Here is a 23695-nt window from a genome sequence, read left to right on the forward strand (position 1 = left end):
GCCAGCAAGTCTGGTTTTGGGATTTTGTGATATGGGCTAATCTTACTGGAGTTAGGTGATATCTCAAAGTAGTTTTGATTTGCATTTCTCTAATGATTAAGGATGGTGAGCATTTCTTCATATATCTATAGGCTGCATGCTTATCTTCTTTGGTGAAATTTCTCTTCAAGTCCTTTGCCCACCTTGCGATGGGCTCATTTGTTTTACTTTTTTTGTTACTGCGTTTGAGTTCTCTATGGATTCTGGTTATTATTTATCTGTCTGCCTATCTATCTATCATCTATGGCATAAAAATCAAGGGAGAGGTCATAGTCCTGTGACTAAGAGGGGGAACCTTGCACCAAAGTGCCAGTTTTACATGGTGACAATTTCTATACCAGTTTCACCAATTCTCGCATCCGTGAGGGATGAGATGGTATGGAACAATGAGATGCAATTGATATTGCCTTCTAGACTTAATAGAGGGGGAAGGCTTTTCTCTTAGTCCCCAGGGAACCACTCAGAGGCCAAGTCAAGAAAGGCTCAGAGACTGTGTCGACCAATATGGTTTATTTCTGCCCCCAGCCAAGTGTGTGGCCAGGGAAAAGGAACTCCAGGCAGATGCAGTCAATGCTGCTTCCTTGGGTTCAGATGTGACAGGTAATAGCTCAGGTGGCATCGCTCAACCTCATAGTCACCCTTGTTCTTCTTTCTCAGGCAGATGATCATCTGTGAGGGTGAGGAGAAGGCCTCAGAATGGATGGGCATCTGCCCAGGAGGGGAGACCAAGGTGGGAGGGAACATGGCAGAGCTAGAACCCTGATGCTCCTGAGTCTCCCACCTCTTATCTCCTTCAGGTTTTCCTCTTCTCACCTCTTTCTTTCTCTCTCTCTCCCCTTGTACTCTCAATTTTTTTAACTTTCCCCTTTCATTTCTCTCTCTCTCTTTCTCTCAATTTCTTTATCAAAAGCTATCATCTATTAATCATCTATCAGCCATCTATTTATCCATTATCTATCAATATCTGTCAGTCTAGTTATTTGCCAATAAATTATTTATGAATCAGTATCTACCTATCACCTCCCTATCAATCATCTATCAGTTATCTGTCATCTGTCTGTCAACCACCTATAATCTATCAATCATCTATTACTTATGTATCAATATCTATCAACTGATCTATTTATCAATAACCTATCAATTATCTATCGTCTACTTATCATTTACCAATCATCTGTTTTATATATTTCTCATCTATCAATCATATTCCAAGGATGTCTATCATCTAGCTCCTATCTATCAATCATCTATCAATCATGTCTCCTATCTATCATGTTCTCCTGCCTATCATCTGTCACCTATCTACCTATCTGTTGGTTATCAATCATCTAGCTTTCAATTATCTGTCACTTATCTCTTATCTATCTCTCCTATCTTATCTATCAATGAACTCATATCTACCTATCATCTATTATCAAGCAATCATCTATCCCTTATCTCTCATTCTCAGTTTCTTCCATCTCAGCCTCTCTCTCTCCCTCTCCCACACTCCTCCAGTTTAACTGAAGTGTAACTGACACAGAATAAGCTGCACTCATTTATGATTGATTTAGTAACTTTCAATTATAACATTTCGACCCATCACCACACTCAAGATTAAAAAAAAATTAAAAAAAAAAGATAAGGAATGTCCATTCAACATCCCCCAAAGTTTCCTCCTGCTCCTTTATAATTCCTTTTTACCCTTGACAATTGCAAATACATTTTTATTCTCAGGCAACCACTGATCTAATTTCTGTCCCTATTGTAGTTTGTGTTTTCTAGATTTTGTAATGAATGGAATCATATGTACTCTTATTTGTGGCTTCTTTTACTCAGCATAAGTATTTTTCAATTTCTGCAAGTTGTTGCGTGTATTCCTTGTTATTGCAGAATACTGTTTTATTGTTGGGTCATACCTATTGATGGTCACTGGGACTGTTCTCACTTTTGACTATGAACAACAAAGTCATCAAGACCATTTATAGACTAGTCTTTGTGTGGACATATGTTTTCATTTCGCTTGGATAAAGTTCCAAGAGTAGGATGGCTGAGTCATACGGCAGGTATATGTAATTTCGAAAGAAATAGCCAACCTATTTTCTACTAGCACTCTATTAGACTTATAGTTACCCCACATCTTCACCAACACTTGTCATTGTCAGTCTTAAATTTTAGCTATTTTTGTGTGTTAGCAGTATTTTATTGCAGCTTCATGTACATTTCCGTAAAGACTAATGTTAAATTTTTGAGATCTATTGCACCACAAGGGTGCATTTAATCATAATATGATGCATATTTCAAAATTGCTAAGTTCTTAGATATTTGGATCACAAACAAATGATAAGCATGAGAGGTGATAGATATGTTAAAGAGCTTGATTTAACAATTTCATAGTGTCATATATCTAAGAATCACATTGTACTGTACCCTGAATACACACACATATATTTATTATTTGTCAATTAAAAGCAAAATAAAGAAAGAAAATAAAAATGCAAACCACACATAAACTAGAAGTAAATATTATGCAAACATATATCCAAGGCTGGGTATGGTGGCTCATGCCTATAATCCCAGCACTCTGGGATGCCAAGGCAAGAGGATCCCTTGAGCTCAGGAGTTCATGACCAGCCTGAGAAAGTGTGAGAACCCATCTCCATTAACAATAGAAAAAATTAGCCAGGTGTTGTGATGGCTAGGTACTTGAGGAGCTGAAGGAAGAGGATTGCTTGAACCTAGGAGTTTGAGGCTTCTGGGAGCTGAGTTGATACCATGGTACTGTAGCTTGGAGCAAGAGAGTCAGATTGTCTCAAAAAAACCCAACAACAAACAAAAAGAAATCCCATACACCCAGTAAAGGACTTGTGTTGATAATAAAATATATTGAAAGTTCTTATAACCCATTAGTATGAAGACAAGCAACCCTTCCTTGCTCACCAGGTAACCAGCGAGGAGGCATATCATGAGTCCTGCCAGGGCAATGAGGATGATGGCCCAGAAGGGAAGACCTGGGGAGATAAAGCAAGGGTGAGTCACCTCCCACCACCTCCCAGGGCTCCTTCTTAGACTCTCTGTTGACTGAAGATGGGAATAGCCCCAAGGAGCAAAGTTCAACACATCACGGCTTTCAAAGAAGTGGATCACTAGGAGGCTGGGACTCTGCTATTGCTTTACTATGCCTTAAAAGTCCTTGACATGGCTGGCTAACTTTCATCATCATCCAAGACTCTGCATGGCCATTGGCCCTTGACAAGGCAAAGCATTGGGTTGCCTCCTCCATTCTCTGGGCTGGGCTTCTTTGAGTCTTACCAGAATTCTCAGTCAAGGGATCTCTATTGGGAGAATACCCTAGAAATGAAAAAAATGGAGAGCACACATGAATGCATTTTACTCTTTTAAACAAAACTTTTCAAACATGCAGAAAAGCAGAGAGAACATTATAGTATCTATTACTTTGATTTAATGATTTATATTTCATCCAATTTATGTATTACTGATAGTTGGTAACTTTAATTCTTCCAATGTTTTCGTTGAAATTTTTAGAGTCAAGTAGACATCAGGACATTTCACTCCTAATACTTTAATTTGTATCTTTATAAAAAAAGAAAGAACACTTTGCTATATAAGCAGGAGGCCGTTATTTTACCCATGGTATAATAAATTCATGCCTAGGTGTGGAGGACCTAAACTGGGCTACACTTCATGGTGGTTGGTGATGTGGAGAATGGACCATCACAGCCAGGAACCCATTGGATCTCTCTAAATTTATTCTCACTCAAAACTATTTTTCCTCTGCCTAGAAACACATTCAAATATTCAAACTCTTCTTTATCACTTTATTGTTTTATCTTCATTTTCTGGTATTCACTTTCCACCAGGGAGTGTCATTTCCTCCAGGGAGCCTTCTCTGATGATCACCCCAAGCACAGATACATTCACATCACATAATTTATCACTGATGACTGCCTATTCTGGTTTTTCCTAACTATAGCATAAACAGCATGAGGACAGGGAGGGGAAGCAACATTCGGGCACGGCAGGAAGGGTTGCGGGGTTTTCTACATCTACCAACTCTTTTTAGCCAATTTTTTAAAGACATGCAATGTGGGGCATCTATAAATGGCTTTTTAAATTAAAAATACACAGTGGGGTGGGGGGTGGGGAGAGCTGAGAAAGGAAAAGAAGGAGGGAGTGGGAGGACAAGGGTGTGGTACACCTTTTGGGGGGGACAAAATTATAAGAAGATCCTTATCTAACAAAAACAATCAATGTAACCTGGTTTTGTGTACCCTCAGTGAATCCCCAACAATAAAAAACAATAATAAAATAAAATAAAAACTCCAGTACCTCAGTCCCATTCACCATACTTCAAGTGTTCAGTAACAAATGTGGCTACTGTGCCAGCACTGAGGTAAACTTTTTCTTTTTTTTAATCATTGCAGAACGCTTTACTTGCTAGTGCTAACTCAGAGCAAGGTTTGGTCAACTACAATCACGTTAGTGTCATGGCATATTTTCATACAGCCTGTGAGTCAATAGTAGTTTTCATCTTTTTAAAAAAGGATGTATTCAATACTATGTTGAAACTAGTAGATCAACAACAGGCCCACACAAGAGAAAAGCACAATTCAATTAAAAAGGGGGGGGGGAGGGCATTTGTATTTGATAAGTTCCCACCTAATGGGCATACTTTTTGGGTAAAGGATTCAACTACAACTTGGACTTTACCTTATAAACGTGAATGATGCAACCTAATCACATGTACCCTCATATTAATCCAAAATAAAAAAAAGCAAACCAACAAACAAAAATGAATTGATGAAACAAGAAGGTGAAAAACATGTGACAGACATGCAAAAGATATGCTGAATCTTGTACAACAATAATTTAGGACCAAGGACAGTGCACATAAGTACCAGAAGTTCTCATGTTATTCACACTCAACCTAAGAGGGACATTGTATGAGATCTAGTTATTCCTTCTATAAATATGTATTGAGTGTTTATTATATGCCGGGCAGAATATGACATTCTTGGAATATAATGGCAAATAAGCAGACAGCCACTCTCTCACCATATGCATGGTACAATGCGCATAACCGTTATTGGATGGATAAACTTGGATATGCAAGGTTTAGACACCTCTGGAGTTGGGAGAATAGGTTTATCAGCTATGTTGGTTAAGGTGGATCACATAGGACTTGAAACTGGAAGGCCTCACTGACTACCTCACCATGTGGCTTGCAGTACAGAGATAAGGAGAAAGTCCAGAGGGGAGAAGTGACTAGCCTAAGGTGACAGGGCCACACAGGAGAGGGTAGATGCCTTTCATATCATATCATATCTCACTGGGTATTGTTTTTCCTCTCCTTCAATGGTGGGGAAGGCCTAGGAACTATGCCACTTTTTCTTAGTCTGAGAAGGCACAATGCTTTGTCATCCCCAAGCTTCCAGATTCCCAGTGAAGGCTATGGGTGTGGAAGATAGAGCCTCTACCAATGACCAGGGAGCCTTACCATCCACAAAGATGCTGTTCTTGTCTAGGGTGAAGTTCTGCAGCTGGGTACCATTCTGGGTCATCTGTAAGAATTCCTTATAGATGGTAACTCTGTCTGGTCTCTGAGTCAGTGGGAAGAAGTGACACAGGGAGTCTACTCCGGTGTGACTGTTGTGAGGAATGGGCCTGGAAGGAGACAAGGATGAATAAAGGTATTTGGAATTCTATCCTGATTCCAGGTTCCCTTCTGCTGGGTCCAGTCCAAAAGAACTTTCTATGATGATGTGAACATTTTGTGTCTTCACTATCCTGTATAGTCATTATTAGTGTCATGTTGTTATTAGACACTTAAAATGTGGCCAGTGTGGGTGAGGAGCTGAATTGCTAATCATATTTCATTTAATTAGTTTGAAAATAGCCACAGGGATAATGTTTCTGAATTGTTGGAGTAAGAACTTTTGAAAATCCATAAAAAACAATGAGAACGCTGGCTGAAATTGTCAAAATCAACTCTTTATAGAAGTCTGAAAATTAATCAAAGGCCTATAACAATCTAAGGAGTGTGTAGTTATAAAAAGTGTTGAATCTTGGTAAAGAAAATAAAATTTGCAGCATTTTAACATGCATTATTTCCACAGAGCTCTCCCAGGGCCTTTAGTAATTTTGAAAACAAGAAGTACCTATGAAAACCAGTTGCCAAGCAGACAAAATGGGTTTGGAAATCCCCAAACACATATCTCCAGAGAAATGTCACTATTTGATCTATGTGAAAGTTCCTCAAAAAAAGCACTATTTTGACTGGGCATGGTGACTCATGCCTATAATCCTAGCACTCTGGAGGCCAAGGAGCATGGATTGCTTGAGCTCAGGAGTTCGAGACCAGCTTGAGCAAGAGTGAGACCCCATCTCTACTAAAAATAGAATAACTAGCTGGGCACTGTGGCAGGTGCCTATAGTTCCAGTTACTTGGGAGGCTGAGGCAAGAGGATCACTTGAACCCAGGAATTTAAGGTTGCTGTGAGCTATGACTCCATTGCACTCTACCCAGGGCAACAGAGTGAGATTCTGTCTCAAAAAAGAAAGCTCAGTGAGGAAAGCCTATTCCCAGGGTGATTGTCAAAAATAATCAATGATAATTGTTTAATATTGCAGCTTCCCAAGGAGGTGTTACCAGATGGAGGAGGCAATAGATGAGTCAAACACTTAAAAAGAAAATTTGGGGGAATAAATTGTCTATAGGGGTCTTTGAAAAGCTCTGACAGGCTAAAAATGTGCATGACTATGCAGACGACCAGGCGAGACTTGAGAAAGCCTTAATCTCTTACCTCTAGATACAAGATTGGCTTACTGTCTGAAAAACTGGTCAATGTAATACACCATATTAACAGAATAAAGGACAAAAGCCACACACTCTTGATAGACACAGAGAAAACATTTGACAAAATATAAAAACCTTTCATGATTAAAAATACCCATCAAAATCAACAAACTAGGACTAGAGAGAAATTTCCTCAACAGGATTAAGAGCATCTGTGAAAAACCCATAGCTAACATCATACTAATGGTGAAAGATTGAAAACTTTTCCAAGACCAAGAACAAGACAAGGATGTTTGTCTTCACTCCATATGTTATTCACATTGTACTGGAGTTTCCAATGGGATTATTAGGCAAGATAAATAAACAAACAAAAGGCATCCAGATTAGAAAAGATGATGTAAAATTATTTCTGTTTGGAGATGACAGGATATCATATAGACAAAAATCCTAAGAAATACACATACGTTACTAAAACCTATTAATTTAATATGACCATAGGATATAAAACCAACACACAAAAATCAATTGTAATTCTATATGCTAGGAATTAAAATTCTGAAAATGAAATTAAAAAAATCCATTTACAATAGCATCAAAGAGTAAATTAAAAATACTGAGGAACAAATTTAACAAATAAGTACCAGACCTGTATACTGAAAACTACAGAACAATGTTGAAAGAAATTTAAGAAGATCTGAGTAAATGGAAATGCATTCTATGTTCATGGATTAGAGATTTAATGTTGTAAAATGACAAGACTCTTTAGGTTGATCTATGATTCAATGTGATCACTATCAAAATCTCAGCTAGCTCTGACTCAGAACCTGTAGCTCAGTGAGTAGGGCGCCGGCTACATACACCAAGGCTGGTGGGTTTGAGCCCAACCCAGGCCTGCTAAACAACAATAACAACTGCAACCAAAAAATAGCCAGGTGTTGTGGCAGGTGCCTATAGTTCCAGCTATTTGGGAGGCTGAGGCAAAAGAATCACTTAAGTCCAAAAATTGGAGGTTGCTGTGAGCTGTGATGCCAAAGCACTCTATCAAGCACAACCTAGTGAGACTCTGTGTCAAAAAAAAAAAAAAAAATCTCAGCTAGCTCTTTTGAAGAAATTGACAATTGATTCTAAAATTCATATGAAGTTGCAATGGACCTCTAATAACCAAACTAGAATTGAGAAAGAACAAAGATAAAGAGCTCTACTTTCCAATTTCAAAATTTATTATGAAGTTATAGTAGTCAAAAGTACCTTCATATTAATCTGAAAAAAAAAAAAAAGAGACAGGGTCTTGCTCTTGTCTAGGCTGGTCTGGAACTTCTGAGCTCAAGTTATCTTCCAGCCTTGGCCTCTCAGAGTGCTGGGATTACAGGCAATAGCCACCACCACATTTGGCCTGATTTCTTAGCCCACGTAATTTAGTGGATTCTATACTCTAGATTCCATGGCTCCTAGCACCAAGCAGGTAGCTCTATGTCTGCTGAGATTTACAGATACTCTCTTGAGTTTCTAACCCAGTTTAAGAGAAAGCTGGCTTTTTACTTTTATTTTTCACTTATTTATATATTTTTTTCAGTTACAGATCTATATTCCTTGGGTTCTCATCCACAGCTTTAGCTTGAGGGACACTTATTTAATGAACAGAAATCCCGAGAGTCTTTAGGTCCTGATTTGGAACTCACCTGAATGCTAAAACTTGACAGTCAGAAAAATTGCTCTTGATGCTGCTGTTATGGAAGAGTTTGTTGAGCTGAAAGACAGGACATTTCTTAGGTCAGCCCCAAGGCCCAGTAGCATCGAGAGAAGTTTTAGCCACTGAGGATACCTCCTCATCTATTTTTTTCCTTGCTGCAACAAATACCAGCCCAGGCATGTGTATCAAAGGATGTCCTGTCCCACACTGACTTAGCTGTTTGACCCTGGGCCAACTCTGAGCCTCTCTGTGCCTGTGTCGTAATTTGTAAAATGGGAATAAAAACCCATTTTCATGAAGTGTTTAAAAACCCACCCTCTGACCAGCCAGCATCCATAGGTTAGTCTCTGCATGGCACACCACCCCATTCTCACCGCATCCTCGATACTCCTTTTGTTTTGCTGGTGTTTGCCAGTGTTTGGCTGGACTATGTCCTGGGAATATAGAAGATTGGTGATGGTGAAATTCAGCTGAAAGTGCTGAGGGGTGGAACTGATTATTGGTTGTCCAGTGGGTGAACCAAGAGGTGTCTTCATTTCTAAAATTAAAAAAAAAAGCATGTAAAAATCCCATATCAAGAAAGAATACTTTTATGGAAAACTGTATGGAGATTCCTCAAAGAAATAAATGTAGACCTACCATTTGAGCTGGAAATCCCATTGCTGGGGATACATCCAACGGAAAAGAAGTCAATTTAGCAAAAAGACAATTTAACTTGAATGTTTATCACAGCACAATTCACAACTGCAGAGATGTAGAATCAACGTAAGCATCTATCAATTTTTGAGTGTATAAAGAAAACATGGTGTGTGTATGTGTGTGTGTGTATACACACATGCCATAGGGTTACTCAGCCATCAAAAGGAATGAAATAATTTCATCTGTAGAAATTTGGATGGTACCAGAGACCATTATCCTAGGCAAAGTGTCTCAGGAATAGATAAATGCCACAAATGCCACATGTTCTCACTTATAAGTGGGAGCTAAATCATGGGTACACATCATCACAAAGAGGTGTAACTGACATTGGAATCCAACAAATGGGGAGGGCGTAAGGGATAAAAATATCTACTCATTGGGTACAATGAATGTTATCTGGTGACAGGTATACCAAAAGCCCTGACTTAAGCATTATACAAGGTATCCATATAACAAAAACATTTGTACCCCCTTAATATATTGAAATTACAATGTGGACTACTCTTACTGGTATCTTAAAGTGGTTTTTGTTTGCATTTCTCTGATGATAAAAGACAATGAGCATTTTTTCATGTGTATCCAATGTACTCAGTCCTACTATGAAACCAATTTATAATCACTCACGCTTTCATATGAGAGATGAATCACAACTATAGCCCAAGATGAAGGAGGGAAGGGAAGGAGGATGGGAAGGGAGAGGGGTGGTTTGATAGAGGAAGGGTTAATGGTGGGACCACACCTATGGAGCATATTGCAAGGGTACAAGTCAAATCTATTAAGCATTGAACACAAATGTCTTAACACTGTGATTAAGTAAATGAGGTGAATTATGTTAATTAGTAGGATGTAAGCACTCCAATTTGTACCAATAATCAACACATCAAATCCCACAAAGGCATAAATGTACTCATGATCTATGTATATATGACTTAATAAAAAAATTGAAATAAAAAAAGATTCATAAAAAGAGAAAGTTTTAAGAAAGTGGTCATTTCAGCCAGCATACTTATTTCTGGCAGTGTGAGCTGAGCTGAATTTTTACAAAGACCCTCTCTCCACCTGTCCAACTGCTATCTATTTACCTGTTTACCTGTCCAGCTTTATTTCTACCAAGTGTTATAAGATTTTAATACAATGTGAGGAAAAGAGACCATGTCTCCCTGGGGCATCGTAAGCATATGTAGGTGCTAAACAACCCTGTGGGCATTTGTCACACTTTTGCTGAAACTCTGATTGATGACTAGGTTTCAAGTGGGTCTTCCCACCCCTGGTCTTGTCCTCTCACCCCATTCTCCACACTGCACCCAAAGGATAAGCAGAACTCATTTTTCTTTCTTCATTTCTTCCCTCATTCCCTCCCTTCTTTTATTCCTTTTTTTGGACAGACTCTCACTCTGTTGCCCAGGCTGGAGTACAGTGCTGTCATCATAGCTCGTAGCAACCTCCAACTCATGAGCTCAAGTGATCCTCATGCCTCAGGTTTCCAAGTAGCTGGGACTATGGGTGCCTACCACAAAACTTAATTTTTCTATTTTTTGTAGAGGTGGGGGTCTTACTCTTGCTCTGGTTGGTCTCAAACTCCTGGCCTCAGGTAATCCTCCTGCCTTGACCTCTACGAGAGATAGCTAGGATTGCAGGTGTCAGCTACCACCCCTGGCTGCCTTACTGATTATTAAGGGGCCCAAGAGGGCAACTCAGGATCTTCCTACATTTGGGGTCAGGAAAATCCACATGTAGAAAGCACCATTTCTGGCTTGGTGCCTGTAGCACAGTGGTTATTGTGCCAGCCACATACACTAAGGCTGGCAGGTTTGAACCTAGCCCAGGCCAGCTAAATAATGACAATTGCAACAAAAAAATAACTAGGCATTGTGGTGGGCACTGGGAGGCTGAGCCAAGAGAATTGCTTAAGCCCAAGAGTTTGAGGTTTTGAGGTTGCTGTGAGCTGTGATGCCATCGCACTCTACTGAGGGTGACATAGTGAGACTCTGTCTAAAAAAAAAAAAGTACCATTTCTATGTGGGTGTGACTGCTTCATGTTCTCTTCCTGCCTCTGCTGAGCATCCCACTGCCAGAGGTCACCAATGTGGGCCTTCAGAAATTTCCCCTTTCCCCATCTAAAGCCAACACCTATTCTAGGACTATTCAGATGCCCCATCCTTCATCATATATTCCCATCTCTTCCAGTTATGAAGCCAGCCGCCCCACTGTGTACCTGTCACATGTAGATCTGTCAACTGGTAGGTGGCGCCCAGCCAGTGAGATGAGCCATTCAGGGTCTTATTTAGAAAGACTTGCTCCACCAAGTGGGGGTCCAGATTGGAGGAGAACTGTGCCTTGACAGTGACCCACATGGGGTTCAACCTAAGGACAGAGACATGGGAATTCAACCATCACTCAACCCCATTTATGTCTCAAATTGCTATCATCTTTAAAGAGGCAGAGACATGGAGACATGCTGTGGGAGGGGAGTTGTCTAATTGACTCCTCCCCCTGTCTGGAGAACAAAGCAGGAGGGCTTCTGGGGATTGGAACCGGAAACAGTGATAGTAACAATGATGAACATTTGCTGAGTGCTTGCTACATAGATCAGGACTCCTAAGAGGTAGTTTATACATCCCTCCACCATCATTCTGATGAAAGGTAGTATTATAATTATCCCTACCTTAAAGCCAAAAAGCCCCTGATGTTGGGAAATATTCAAAGTCATCCCTGTGTCCTCTTCTCAAATACAGATATCTTAGTTCCTTTGCCCCACCCTTCTAGGTTCAAATTTCAACTTTTACAGTTCTCTGAGCCTCAGTTTTCCCATATGAGCAAGAGGAATGATCCTGGTACCCACCTCATGGGGTCTTCCATGAACATTAAACAAGGTGACTACACATGCACATGCTCACTGGGGAGACTAGCTGGTGGTGAACATTATTACTGGGCTGACATTTTGAATTCTACATCAAAAAGTTCTCTTTCCCAAATGTCCAGAGGAAAAAAGGAGGTGGATACTGGGAGTCACTGGTTCTATGAGGTGAATCCTCATTGCCTGCTCTGCAGATTTATGGAAGGTGGTAGTAGGATTCACTGACAGAAACCAATGGGAAGCAAGGTGAGGACTTCCAGCTCAAGGATGTGTCAGGTGCTCAGAAGCACAGCCGCTGGCTTGGCCAGTGCATCCGACCTTCTGAACTTACATCAGGTTTGTGACCAGGCAGGTGCGGAATGTGTCTCGTAACTGGCTGCCTACGTAGAGTGCAGTGACCTGGAAGGAAGGGCAGGGAGAGTGGCTGGGGACTAAGGTCCCTTGGGGTGGAGGGGTCACTGGAGTTGGTGGGAAAAACAGAGGCCTTGAAGCAAAAGAGACCCAAGTTTGAATCCTGCTGCTGTGCCTAAATGAACCATGTGACTTTAGGCACATGATGCCCCTTTCTGAGCCTCAATTTTCCACATAGGAAGTAAGAAAGGCAGTCAGGGCACCACCCTTGGCAATGGAAAGAAGCTAGGACATGTAGGTAAAGAGTTGTTGAAACAATCACTTAACAGATGGAGGAGTGATCGAGGCACCCAGAACAGGGAGAGGAGGGAGCAGAGAGAGGCCCCACCTTGTCCTGGATGTCCCTTTGTAGGGTGGCAGACTCTGAGGAGTTGGCACCTGGATGCCTGAGGTTCCAGTTGATGATGTGGAAAATCAGCTGGTACTCACTTAGGACCGGTACTTTCTGGCCTGGAGCCACAGAGAGGAAGAAAAGACTGGTGGGGGCCCTTAGCGTTTTTTTTTTTTTTTTTTGCACAGAGCTGAGATGTCCCAGGGGACAGAATCAGCCCAAATCAGATCCAAATGCTTGGGGAGAGAGGGTACAGGGACTCCTAAATGGAAAGTTACTTGGGGGAGGGGACTGGAATTTTACAAGGGTTCTCTAGAGGTGAGATTTCCTGCTATGTGGTTCCACTTCCAGGAATGTACTTCTGTCCTTTCATTTTCCTAAAAAACTATTCATGCTTCAAAGGCCCAGTGAGATGGAGTTCCAGGAGAACAGTGGCCTATCCAGCTTAATCTTCTTAACTTGGTATTCAAGATCCTTCCCAATTTGGCTCCAGGGGACCTTTCAGCTTCATTTATTCATCCTCTCTGGGTTAAAGGTTTAGACTTTATGAAAACCAAATTCCTTTCAATTCTCCCCATACACTATGATGTTTCTGGCCACTGAGACTTTGCTCACAAAATCCCCTCTGCCAGGCACACTCTTCATGCCCTTTTTGCCTGAATCACTCTTACTCATCCTTACAGACTCAATTTAGGTGAAACTTTCTCCAGGGAGCTCTCACCCACCAAACTATACCGGGTGTTTCTTCCCCAAACATCTCACATTGTGTTATAAAGGTCTGTTTGATCTCATGAGACTGGGTGCTCCATGAGGGCATGTGCCTGATTGGACTGCTAATCTAATCTTTGCAACTAGGATGATCACCCTGACACTAGAATCTTCACACCCTTGCTTCCAAGCTCCTGTGTGACAATCTTCTGGTGAGGGTGTGGGGCTAAGAAACCTCTCTTGGGAAGAAAAAGGAACTCCAGATACCTGTGGTATCTCCTGGAGAAGGCTGGAATGTCGTAACTGGCACAAGAGCTGTGGAAAGAACCCAGAAAGGGATATCTGAGAGGAACAGAGCCCCCCACATACTGGAAGAAGCCCCTTTACCTGGGATACAATAATGGCCCAAGCCAGAACAACCATGCAAAAGTGGGCCATAAATGAGAGTGAGGGAAAGAATGATTGTGTGAATGGAGGAGGTGAGCAGGCCTGTGAATGAAATTAACCCGAAAGGGTGAGAGTGGGGTGAACAAGGGAAAGACTGAACAAAGAAGACAGATAGATGGACAGATAGAGAAGTGGAAAGGTTAAATGGATAGACAAAAGGAAGAATATAAAAATGGTAGAGAGAGAGAAAGCAAGAAGAATAAAAACAAAGAAGAGAAGTTGGAGAGATGGAAGGACAAAGGGAGGAAGAAGAAACAGGTGAATGGGAGAATAGGAGGATGGATGGATGGATGGATGGTTGGATAGAAAAATAAGATGGATAAGTGGCTGGGTGGATGGATGGGTAGATGGAAGGATAGAAGGATGGATGGGTAGGTGGAAGGATAGATGGAAGGGTTGATAAATGGGTGGGTAAAAGATGGATGGATGGGTGAATGGAAGGATGTGTGGGTGGATGGATGGATGGGTAGGTGGAAGGATAGATGGATGAGTCGATGAATGGATGGGTAAATGGAAGGATGGGTGAGTGGATGGATGAATGGAAAGACAGAGGGTGAATGGCTATGAGGATGGGTGGGTGGATGAGTAGATGGATGGATGCTTCCTAAAAGGAGAGATGGCTGGGAAGATAGATGAGTGGACCACTGGATGAGAGAATAGTCAAACTTAGCCAGTAACTACCGAGTAGCCCCAGAATTTCTAGTTTGACAACAAAGCTCCACTAGAGTCCTCATGGGAGACTTTGCTATCAGGAAGAATGGACTACAACATTTCATCTTCTGACCTGAACCCTCATCCCTGTAGGCAATTCTTGTTCAAACTTCTGCCTCCAACCCAGAGGGGTGTGGAAAATTCAGAAAGCCAATAATACTATGGCTGAAAGTTTAAAAAGAACCCAAGGACTCAGCATTCTTCTGCCCACTGAGACACTGTCCCCCCTTAGGAGACCAGCCTGAATTTGGGGTAAGCTCCCTTTATGAATGAGGAGAACATCTTGACCCAAGACCTACAAAAGTTGAAATGGGCACTGGATTGAAAGACACGTACTTGTAGGAGGTTTATCTGGACCACGTTCATTATAACCTGGAAGCAAAAAAGTTACACATAAGGAGAAGTGACACAACAGTCCCAGATACTCCCTGCCTCTGCCTATGTGGGGCCTCTACCTGGATGCTTTTCTGTCTGTGTATCTGGTAAGCATTTATACACCTCCCAAGATATGACTTAAATGTTATCTCCACCGAAAAGGATTTCCTTATTATTTTATTAGACCCCTCTTTCTGACCTACCTCTCTTGGCATGTTCCCCAAAAAGGCTCTCACCTTTATGTTCAGACATCTGTCCTATCATTCATCCACCCCCATCACCCCTTCCACTTTCCCTCCAATCTATTCCTCTATCCAGTCAATATTTATTGAGGGCTTGCAATGTGTGAGGTTCCATTTACATTTGTGGAATATAGTGCTGAACAAAACAGTTTCTGCCCCACTGGAGTTTACATTAGGACAGGGTGCATATGCAAACTAGCTCTATCATGGAGCTGGGCACAAGTCCTGGCTTATATGCTTGGTCACTCTGAGTGAACAAACAAAATGAAACACATAAACTGTGCAGTTTGCCAGGGGAAAACTTTAAACAGGTCCCGCAATGGCCATGTCAAAGGGATCAGATGTGAACTGAGGACATCAAGACCCAACCTGCATTCACAATAGCCAAGAAATGGAATCAAGCCTAGTGTCCATCAGCTGAGGACTGGCTGAACAAAATGTGCTGTACATACAGAGTGGAATACTATCGAGCCACAAAAAAGAATAAACTCATGTCTGCTGCAGCAGCACAGATGGGAATGGAGGCCATCATCTTAAGTAAACAAGTCAGACACAGAAAGACAAGTATTGCATGTTCTGACTTATAAGTGGGAGCTAAATAATGTGTATACATGGATGTAGAGAGTGGACTGATGGACCATGGAGACTTGGAAGGGTTGAGGGAAGAGGAATGGAGCATGAGAAATTAATGGGGACAATGTCCATTACTTGGACAGTGGATAACTTCATCAGTACACAATCTATGCATGTAATAAAATGGCACTTTTACCCCATAAATTTAAATATTAATAGGACATCAAAACCTAGACTTCCCACAAACCTACCGTGGGAATTGGTGGGTGCTTGCCTCTCTCCGTGCCTTGATTTCCCCCTTTGCTATCCTGGTATGTCATGTTAAGTGATATGGGGCACCCATTGCATGGGGCAATGGTGATAATTGAATATGCGTAGACAAGTACCTTTCCCAGGTTGGGGAGGGAAAAGGAGCCATTTGACCAATCTCTCCATGATCATACTTTTGCCCTCAGAACCCCATACCTTCTTAAATGCTGTGTTTTCCTTGGTTCTGGGCCAATGCTGACAGTGTACCTGAAGCTTAGACCCCCTAGATCTTCCTAGTGTAGGGGCTCCCATCCATAGCAGAAGTGTATCCCACTTCAAGGGTGAGGAGAAAGCAGGGAGGGGAAACAGATGTATTTTATTTCTCCAGATCTCCCCCAGAAACACTGTTCTGTGAGTTAAACACATAGAGTAGAACATGGTATCGAACGGTGACAAGTTGTACTCATGCCACTACTCTCAAGCTATATCTACTTGGGTAAATTGCTTAACCTAAGTCTTAGTTTCTTCATCTATAAAATGGGATTAAGCAAAGACCAACCTTGCAGGATAGCGCTCTCTCTCTCTCTCTCTCTCTCTCGCTCTCTCTGTGTGTGTGTGTGTGTATGGTGGACCTCGGATTTAAATCCTAAGTCTCCCCCTAGAGAACAAATAAATAGACACCTTCTTGGGCTGCAGGGGTTGGGGGCTAGGGAGGTAGGCTGCTCACCATTAACATAGAGGCTGTCTTTGTCCAGAGAGTAGGGCCCCAGCTGGGTGATGCCGTAGGTCTGCCCACTCAGCTCATGGAACACCCGCTTGGCAAGCAGAACCGGGGCACCATGTGGCTGCCAGTAGGCGCAGAACATGTCCACCTGTGTGTGGCTGCCTTTCTTGAGGGGCCTGAGGAGAAAGAGAGGGATCTTTGGGGGAGGCAGGCCACTGGGAACCTCTCTACTTGTGGCCACTGCACCCCTCACAGCCCAGGAACCAGCCTTGTTGAACTCTCTGCAGCTTCTCCACCTGGTAATAATCTCTCATATCAAGATCTTTGCATTTGTAGTTACTTTTGTCTTGGAGCTTCTCTGCTTCCCTCAATTTTTGGTCATCCTCCAGGTCTTGGGTTAGAAGATGAATAATCCTCATTGTCACCATCATTTTCTTCTTCCCCCAGGAACCTTCCTAGGCTAGGTAAGGGAGCTCTTCTTGGTCCCCCAGCACCCCAACCCTCCCCGACTACTGCCCTGGCCACCCTCTGTGTAATCATAAATCTTCTATCCTTTCCAGAATGTGGCCTTCATGAGGAAGTAAAGAGGCCAGTTTACTTTCCCATTGTTATATTGCAGCACTCTGCCAACCTCATGCAAAAATGAAAGTCCTAATGACTGGATTCAAAACACGTGGCATTTACACACAAATGGAATATTATTCAGCTCTGAAAAGGAAGGAAATTCTGAGACATGCTGCAGGATAGGTGAAGCTTGAGGACATTGTGCTCAGTGAAATATGCCAGTTGATTTCCATGAGGTCCCTAGAGGAGTCAGAATCATAGAGACAGAAAGTAGGATGGTGGGTGCCAGGGGCTGGGGAGTTTTTGTTTAATGGGCAAAGAGTTTCAGTTTGGGAAGATGACAAAGTTTTGGAAATGGATAATGATGATGGTTGCATAGCAATGTGAAGATACTTAATAATACTGAACTGTACACTTAAAAATGGTTAAGAAGGTAAATTTTATGTTATGTACATTTTACTACAATTTAAAAAACCCCTGAAATCCTCCAAATCCCTCCACAGTGTAGGCCCTGCTGATGCCTCAAATCTCATCTTTTTCCTCTTTCCTTCTTTCTCTCTCTGCTCCAGCCATAGTCACCTCTTTACTGTTCATTGAATGACAAGCTCATTCTCATACCAGAGAATCTTTGCACATGTTCTTTTCTCTTCATGGAGCAATTTCCATGGGTATTTGGGACCCAACTCAAAAGTATCACTGGCCAGCCTGAGCTAGAGCAAGACCCTATTTCTAAAAATAGCTGGGCATTGTGGTGGGCACCTGTAGTCCCAGCTCCTTAAGAGGCTGAGGTAATTCCACCAATCACGCCTATGGTTCGCCCTATAAGGGTACATGTGAATCTCTCTAAATGTAGAATATAAATGTCTTAACACAATAACTAGGAAAATGACATGAAATCTATGTTAACCAGTTGGATGAAAGTATTTCAAATTGTATATAGAAACAACACACTGTACCCCATGATAGTATTAATGTACACAGCTATGATTTAATAAAAAAAAAAAAGAGGTTGAAGTAAGAGAATTGCTTAAGCCCAAGAGTTTGAGGTTTCTGTGAGCTGACACCATTGCACTCTACCGAGGGTGACAAAGTGAGACTCTGTCTCAAATAAAAATAAATAACAAAATAAAAAATAAAGGCTCAGCACCTGTAGCACAGTGGTTACAGTACCAGCCACATACACTGAGCCTGGTGGGTTCGAACCCAGCCCAGGCAAGCTAAACAACAAAAAATAACTGTGCATTGTGGCGGGTGCCTATAGTTCCAGCTACTTGGGAGGCTGAGGCAAGTGAATAGCTTGGGCCCAAGAGTTTGAGGTTGCTACGAGCTATGATGCCACAGCACTCTACTCAGGGCAATACAGTGAGACTGTCTCAAAAAGAAAAAACCACACACATATCCCAGCAAACACTATTCCTGGGTAAAGTTTCTTTTTCCATCACTCTGTATATCCAGATCACTTCACCCCATTTGAAATCACTTTCTTAGATATTTATGTTCCTGCTTAGTGTCTATTCTTCTCCACCAGCCGAGGGCAGGAATAGTATCTGTCTTATTACTCTGCACTCACAGCCTGCCTCTGAGAATTGCTGCCAAAGGCACAGTTGAGGAAAAATGTAAATAGAAAAGTGTGTAATAAATAGCAATAGAATGTAAATTGACCTAAGGCAATGAGAGTGATTGGTTGATGGGTTCAGAGTTTCTGCTCAGGGTGATAAAAAAGTATTGGCAAAAAATGGTAGTGATGCCTGCACAATACTGTGAATATAATTTATGCCACTGAATTGCACACTTAAACATGCATTAAATAGTTAACATTTTATGTTACATGTAGTTGAACCGTAATATAAAAATTAATGATGTAAAATTTTAAAATGGATGTGGAAAAGGATCTTCCAAAAATAGCCTGCACTGTATATGTCCAAAGGAAAGAAGATTAGCATCTCAGAGGGATATCCGCATTCCCACATTCATTGCAGCATCATTCACAATAGCCCAGATGTGGAAACAACCTAAGTGACCTTTAACAATGAAGGGACACAGAGAATATAAATACACAATGGCATACCTAACACAATGAAATGTTACTCAGATTTTAAAGGGGAGCAATCCATGCCATTTGGGACAACATGGATGAACCTGGAAGGCATTATACTAAGTGAAATAAGCCAGACACAGAAAGAAAAATAGCTCACTTACATGGGAATCTCAAATGGCCTCACAGAAGCAGAGAGTGTGATAGGATGGGAGGAAGGGAGAAGGGGGTGATGTTGGTCAAAGGATACTAAGAAGTGATAGATGTATTGATTAGCCAGAATATGGCCATTGTTTTATGATGTACATCAAAACATGAAGTTGTATTCTTTAAATATACCACCTTACTCTTGTCAGAACAGCCATTATTAAAAAGCCAAAAACCAACAGAAAACAGGATGGAGATTCCTCAGAGAACTAACAGCAAACCCACCATTTGATCCATTAATCCCATGACTTACCCAAAGGAAGACAAGTTACTTTATATATTAAAAAAAAACCAAAAAACAAACAGACACCTGCACCTGAATGTTCATTGGCAGCAAAATTCATGACTGTGGAGATGTGAAATCAACCTAAATGCCCATCAACAGGCAAGTGGATAAAGATAATGTGGTGTTTATATGCCATGGAGAACTACTCAGTCACAAAAAGGAATGAAATAATGCCTTTCACAGTAATTTGGATGGAACTAGATAGAGCCTGTTTTCCTCAGTGAAATATCTCAGGAAAGGACAAAGAAATACCGCATTCTCACTTATAAAATGAGAGTTAATTGAAAGGTATATACAGTCATAAACTGGCATAAAGTATCAGTCCCCACTTTTTTGACACCAGAGGCCAGTTTCATGGAATACAATTTTGCCATGGACTGGGGTGCGGGGGAAGGCTTTGATATGAGTCTATAAGCAATTGATTTATTATGGTCTCTGTGCAGTCAAACTTCTCTGCTAATGATAATCCATATTTCCAGCCACTCCCCAGAGTTCATCTCCACCTCAGATCATCAGGCATTAGATTCTCATAAGTAGTGCTTGACCTAGATCCTTCACATGCACACTTTACAGTAGGGTCCACACTCCTATGAGAATCTAATGCTGCCCCTGATATGGCAGGAGGCAGAGCTCAGGCAGTGATGCCAGTGATGGGGAGTGGCTGTAAATATAGATGAAGCTTAGCTTGTTCACCTGCCAATCACCTCCTGCTGTCCAGGCCTGGCTCCTAACAGGCTATGGACCACTGTAAGTCTGTGGTCTGGGGTTTGGGGGATGCATATGTAAAGGACATTGGAAACTAAGAAGGTGGAGGATAGGGGTGTGAGATAGAAAGCTATTTATCAGGTACAGTGTGTGCTCTTCTGGTAGAAGGCACACTGAAAGCCCTGACTTCAGCATTATACAGTCCATACATGTAACCAAAAACACGTGAACCCCCTACATCTATTTAAATAAAGAAAGTATACCATTTGTATTTGTCAGGAATTGAACTGTCAGAAAACAAGAGACTTTAAAAGACCAAAAAGAAAAAACAAAAGGAGCCCACCCCAACCCAAGGAAGCACCCAAAGGCAGAACTCCCAAGTTCTTCAGTGGTGGGCCATGGTGGGTGGGTAGACACAGATGGGGGGGTGGTTCTCACCTTAGCGAGGTGACCTTGCAGCCCACGTATCGTGCACCCAGGCTGCTCTTCTGGAACAAAGGATGGAGCTGGAGAAGAGAAAGGAGCTGGAGTTGGTGAGAGGCAGGCACCAGCCCTAGGATAAAGAGGGTGGGGTGGAAGGGGGATGGAGCCTCTCACCAGGTGCTGCATGAGGGAGTCCATGATGTTGAATGTGTGGGAGCCAACGTGCCCCATTTCTGCTGAGTAGTGCAGGTTGTTGATGGTGAAGTTCAGCGTGAAGGGCTCTTTGCTGAGCTCCCCATCTATGGGAAAGTGGGAAGAGAGAGACAAAGGTCACTCATGGGGAGAATGGTGTGTATGAGAAGTGGCAGGGGTGGCATGAGGGTGGGATGGGGACAGCATGTGCCCTTGGGTGGGGCTTCCAGGGGCCCCATGTCTGCCTCCCCCATAAACCCAAGGGCGATTTGTTAAAGGAGGCAACTCTGGCAGCAAGCAAGGGCATGCTTAATGACTTGGGCAGGGAGGGTCATCTGGATAAGCCATTTCCACCCAGGTGCTAGAAGGGAGGACTCTGTAAAAAAAAATCCCAGAGGGTTAGTTCTTTCCCAGGGGGAGAGGCTTCACCAGGCTGATATGGAATTGATGATCCCAGACATTCAGAACTTTTCATTCATATTTTCATATTCTCTCTCTCTCCCTCCTCTCTGCTCCTGCTCTTATAGTTAGGAATATCAGTCTTCTATGCATTGGTCACAAGAACCAATGGTCCTAGCAACTACAACTGACCTCCCTGTGCCTTGATTTACTCAGCTGTGAGATGGGCTAATGATAATGGCCCACAATGACCACTTCAAAGGTTGTTAAACAACTTAATCTTTGTAAAGTGTATAAGCAAAGATCAGAGAGCAAACATGAAGTGCTTACACTCATTATATAAATTAAATAAACAACTGCTTTCTGATCACCTTACTATGTGTGGAGCTTTACTATAAATGCTAGTTAATGTTTAAGACAAACCTCTGGAAGAAGATTTGCTTCTGTCTTTCCTCTTCCTCCTTCTGCCCATTACTCCTTCTGAACTTCTGTCTGTTCATCTTTCCTTCTCTCTGTCTATCTCTCTTTTCTTCTTTCCTGCCACTTTTCTACCCATCCACCCATCCATCTACCCATCTTGCCTTTCTCTCGCACACACTGAATTCCCTAATCCTTGAAAACCTACAAAGTTTTTTTCATACACATGTTTTCTGGGGGTGCAAAGGGAGTTTTCCCTTGGACTTGGTAGGTGTCCTTAATCAGCAAGTCTTTTGAGATCGATGAACTGATGCATGAATAGTGCAAAGAGTTAGATCATAAGTTTTGGAGTCATAGGAACTCCTAGCTCTATTATTTAATTGGTATGTGGCCTTGCCTACCTCTCTGAATCCGAGTTTCCTTATCTGTAAAATATAGATAAAGTACATGGTTGTAGTGAGAATTTAAGGAGAGTTATGTGTTATGGGATGAATTGAAACATTTCCCTGCCTAAATTGATATGTTAATTTGAGCCTTAACTTCCAGTATCATGAAATATCAGAATATGACTGCATTTGGAGATTAGGCCTTTAAACAGGTAAATAATAAATTAAAATGAAGTCATTAGGTTGGATCCTAACCCAAATATGACTGGTGACCTTATGAAAACAGGATATGAGGATACATGTATGCACATAGAAACAACCATGTGAAGGCACAGGAAGAAGACGCCCATCCACAAACCAAGGAGAGAGTCCTCAGAAGAAACCAACCCTACAGACACCTTGCCTTAGACTTCCAGCCTCAAGAACTGTGAGAAAATAAATGTCTGTTGTTTGGATCACCCAGTTGGTGCTATTTTGTTATGGAAAAATTAGAAAGCTAATACAGCATATAAATTAGCACAGTGTCTAGAATGTAGTTCATTTCCATAAATAGTTGCTGAAAACCAAACAAACAACAGGTACAACATGGATGTTGAGAAACTTTCAGAACAATAAACAGAGATACAAAAAAAGAATATGAAAAGAGTAATGTTAAAATAATCTGGTTTGGTTTGCTGCCTCTTGATACATTTATTACTGCTCACACATGTAGATACCAGGACTGAGACGCTCTTGAGCAGATAAAAGCCAGATAAGCCATGGAAACAACCTCAACCTTGTTTGATTTATGAACATAAGTGAAACCTAACTTGTGATGTTTGCATGCATAAGCCAAACTTAATGTGGGCTATTTCCTGTAAACACCTATATTATAGAAAAACAAAACGTAAGTTCAGCTTATCAGAAGCCACCAACTAATTTATGATTATATAAATAGCCACTTTCCAACAAATAAGACTTAACTAAGTAATTATAACCAGTCTACTGTTTGGTTTGCTTTCCTTGCATGCTCATGCATAGAAACTTTCCCCTTCTATTCTCTTAGGGGAGCCCCAAACCACCTTTGGTTTGGTTGATGCTTCCTCATTCATGAATTGCAGCTTGCACAGGTAAATTCCTTAAAATATTTTATCTTGTGACTCAGTTTACTTTTTAACAGTACATGGACAGATTTTTTCTCTCTCTCCCTTCCTTCCCTTCCTTCCCTTCCTTCCCTTCCTTCCCTTCCT

General features: G+C 41.6%; 1 protein-coding gene across 1 annotated transcript in view; it reads right to left on the reverse strand.

The window, feature by feature from the left end:
• Positions 1-606: 606 nt before the first annotated feature.
• MUC16 (mucin 16, cell surface associated) overlaps positions 607-23695 on the reverse strand; it is a 76756-nt gene continuing 53667 nt past the window's right edge. Inside the window, 13 exon segments of the mRNA XM_012807533.1 lie at positions 607-708; positions 2959-3029; positions 3331-3369; positions 5537-5703; positions 8515-8582; positions 8900-9063; positions 11440-11588; positions 12413-12480; positions 12821-12942; positions 15026-15061; positions 16856-17028; positions 21088-21155; positions 21247-21371. Coding sequence (XP_012662987.1) covers positions 607-708; positions 2959-3029; positions 3331-3369; positions 5537-5703; positions 8515-8582; positions 8900-9063; positions 11440-11588; positions 12413-12480; positions 12821-12942; positions 15026-15061; positions 16856-17028; positions 21088-21155; positions 21247-21371 — 1352 coding nt within the window.

Source organism: Otolemur garnettii, unplaced genomic scaffold (assembly GCF_000181295.1).
Source record: "Otolemur garnettii isolate 467f Iridium unplaced genomic scaffold, OtoGar3 scaffold00071, whole genome shotgun sequence".
In the NCBI taxonomy this organism is placed as follows: Eukaryota; Metazoa; Chordata; class Mammalia; order Primates; family Galagidae; genus Otolemur; species Otolemur garnettii.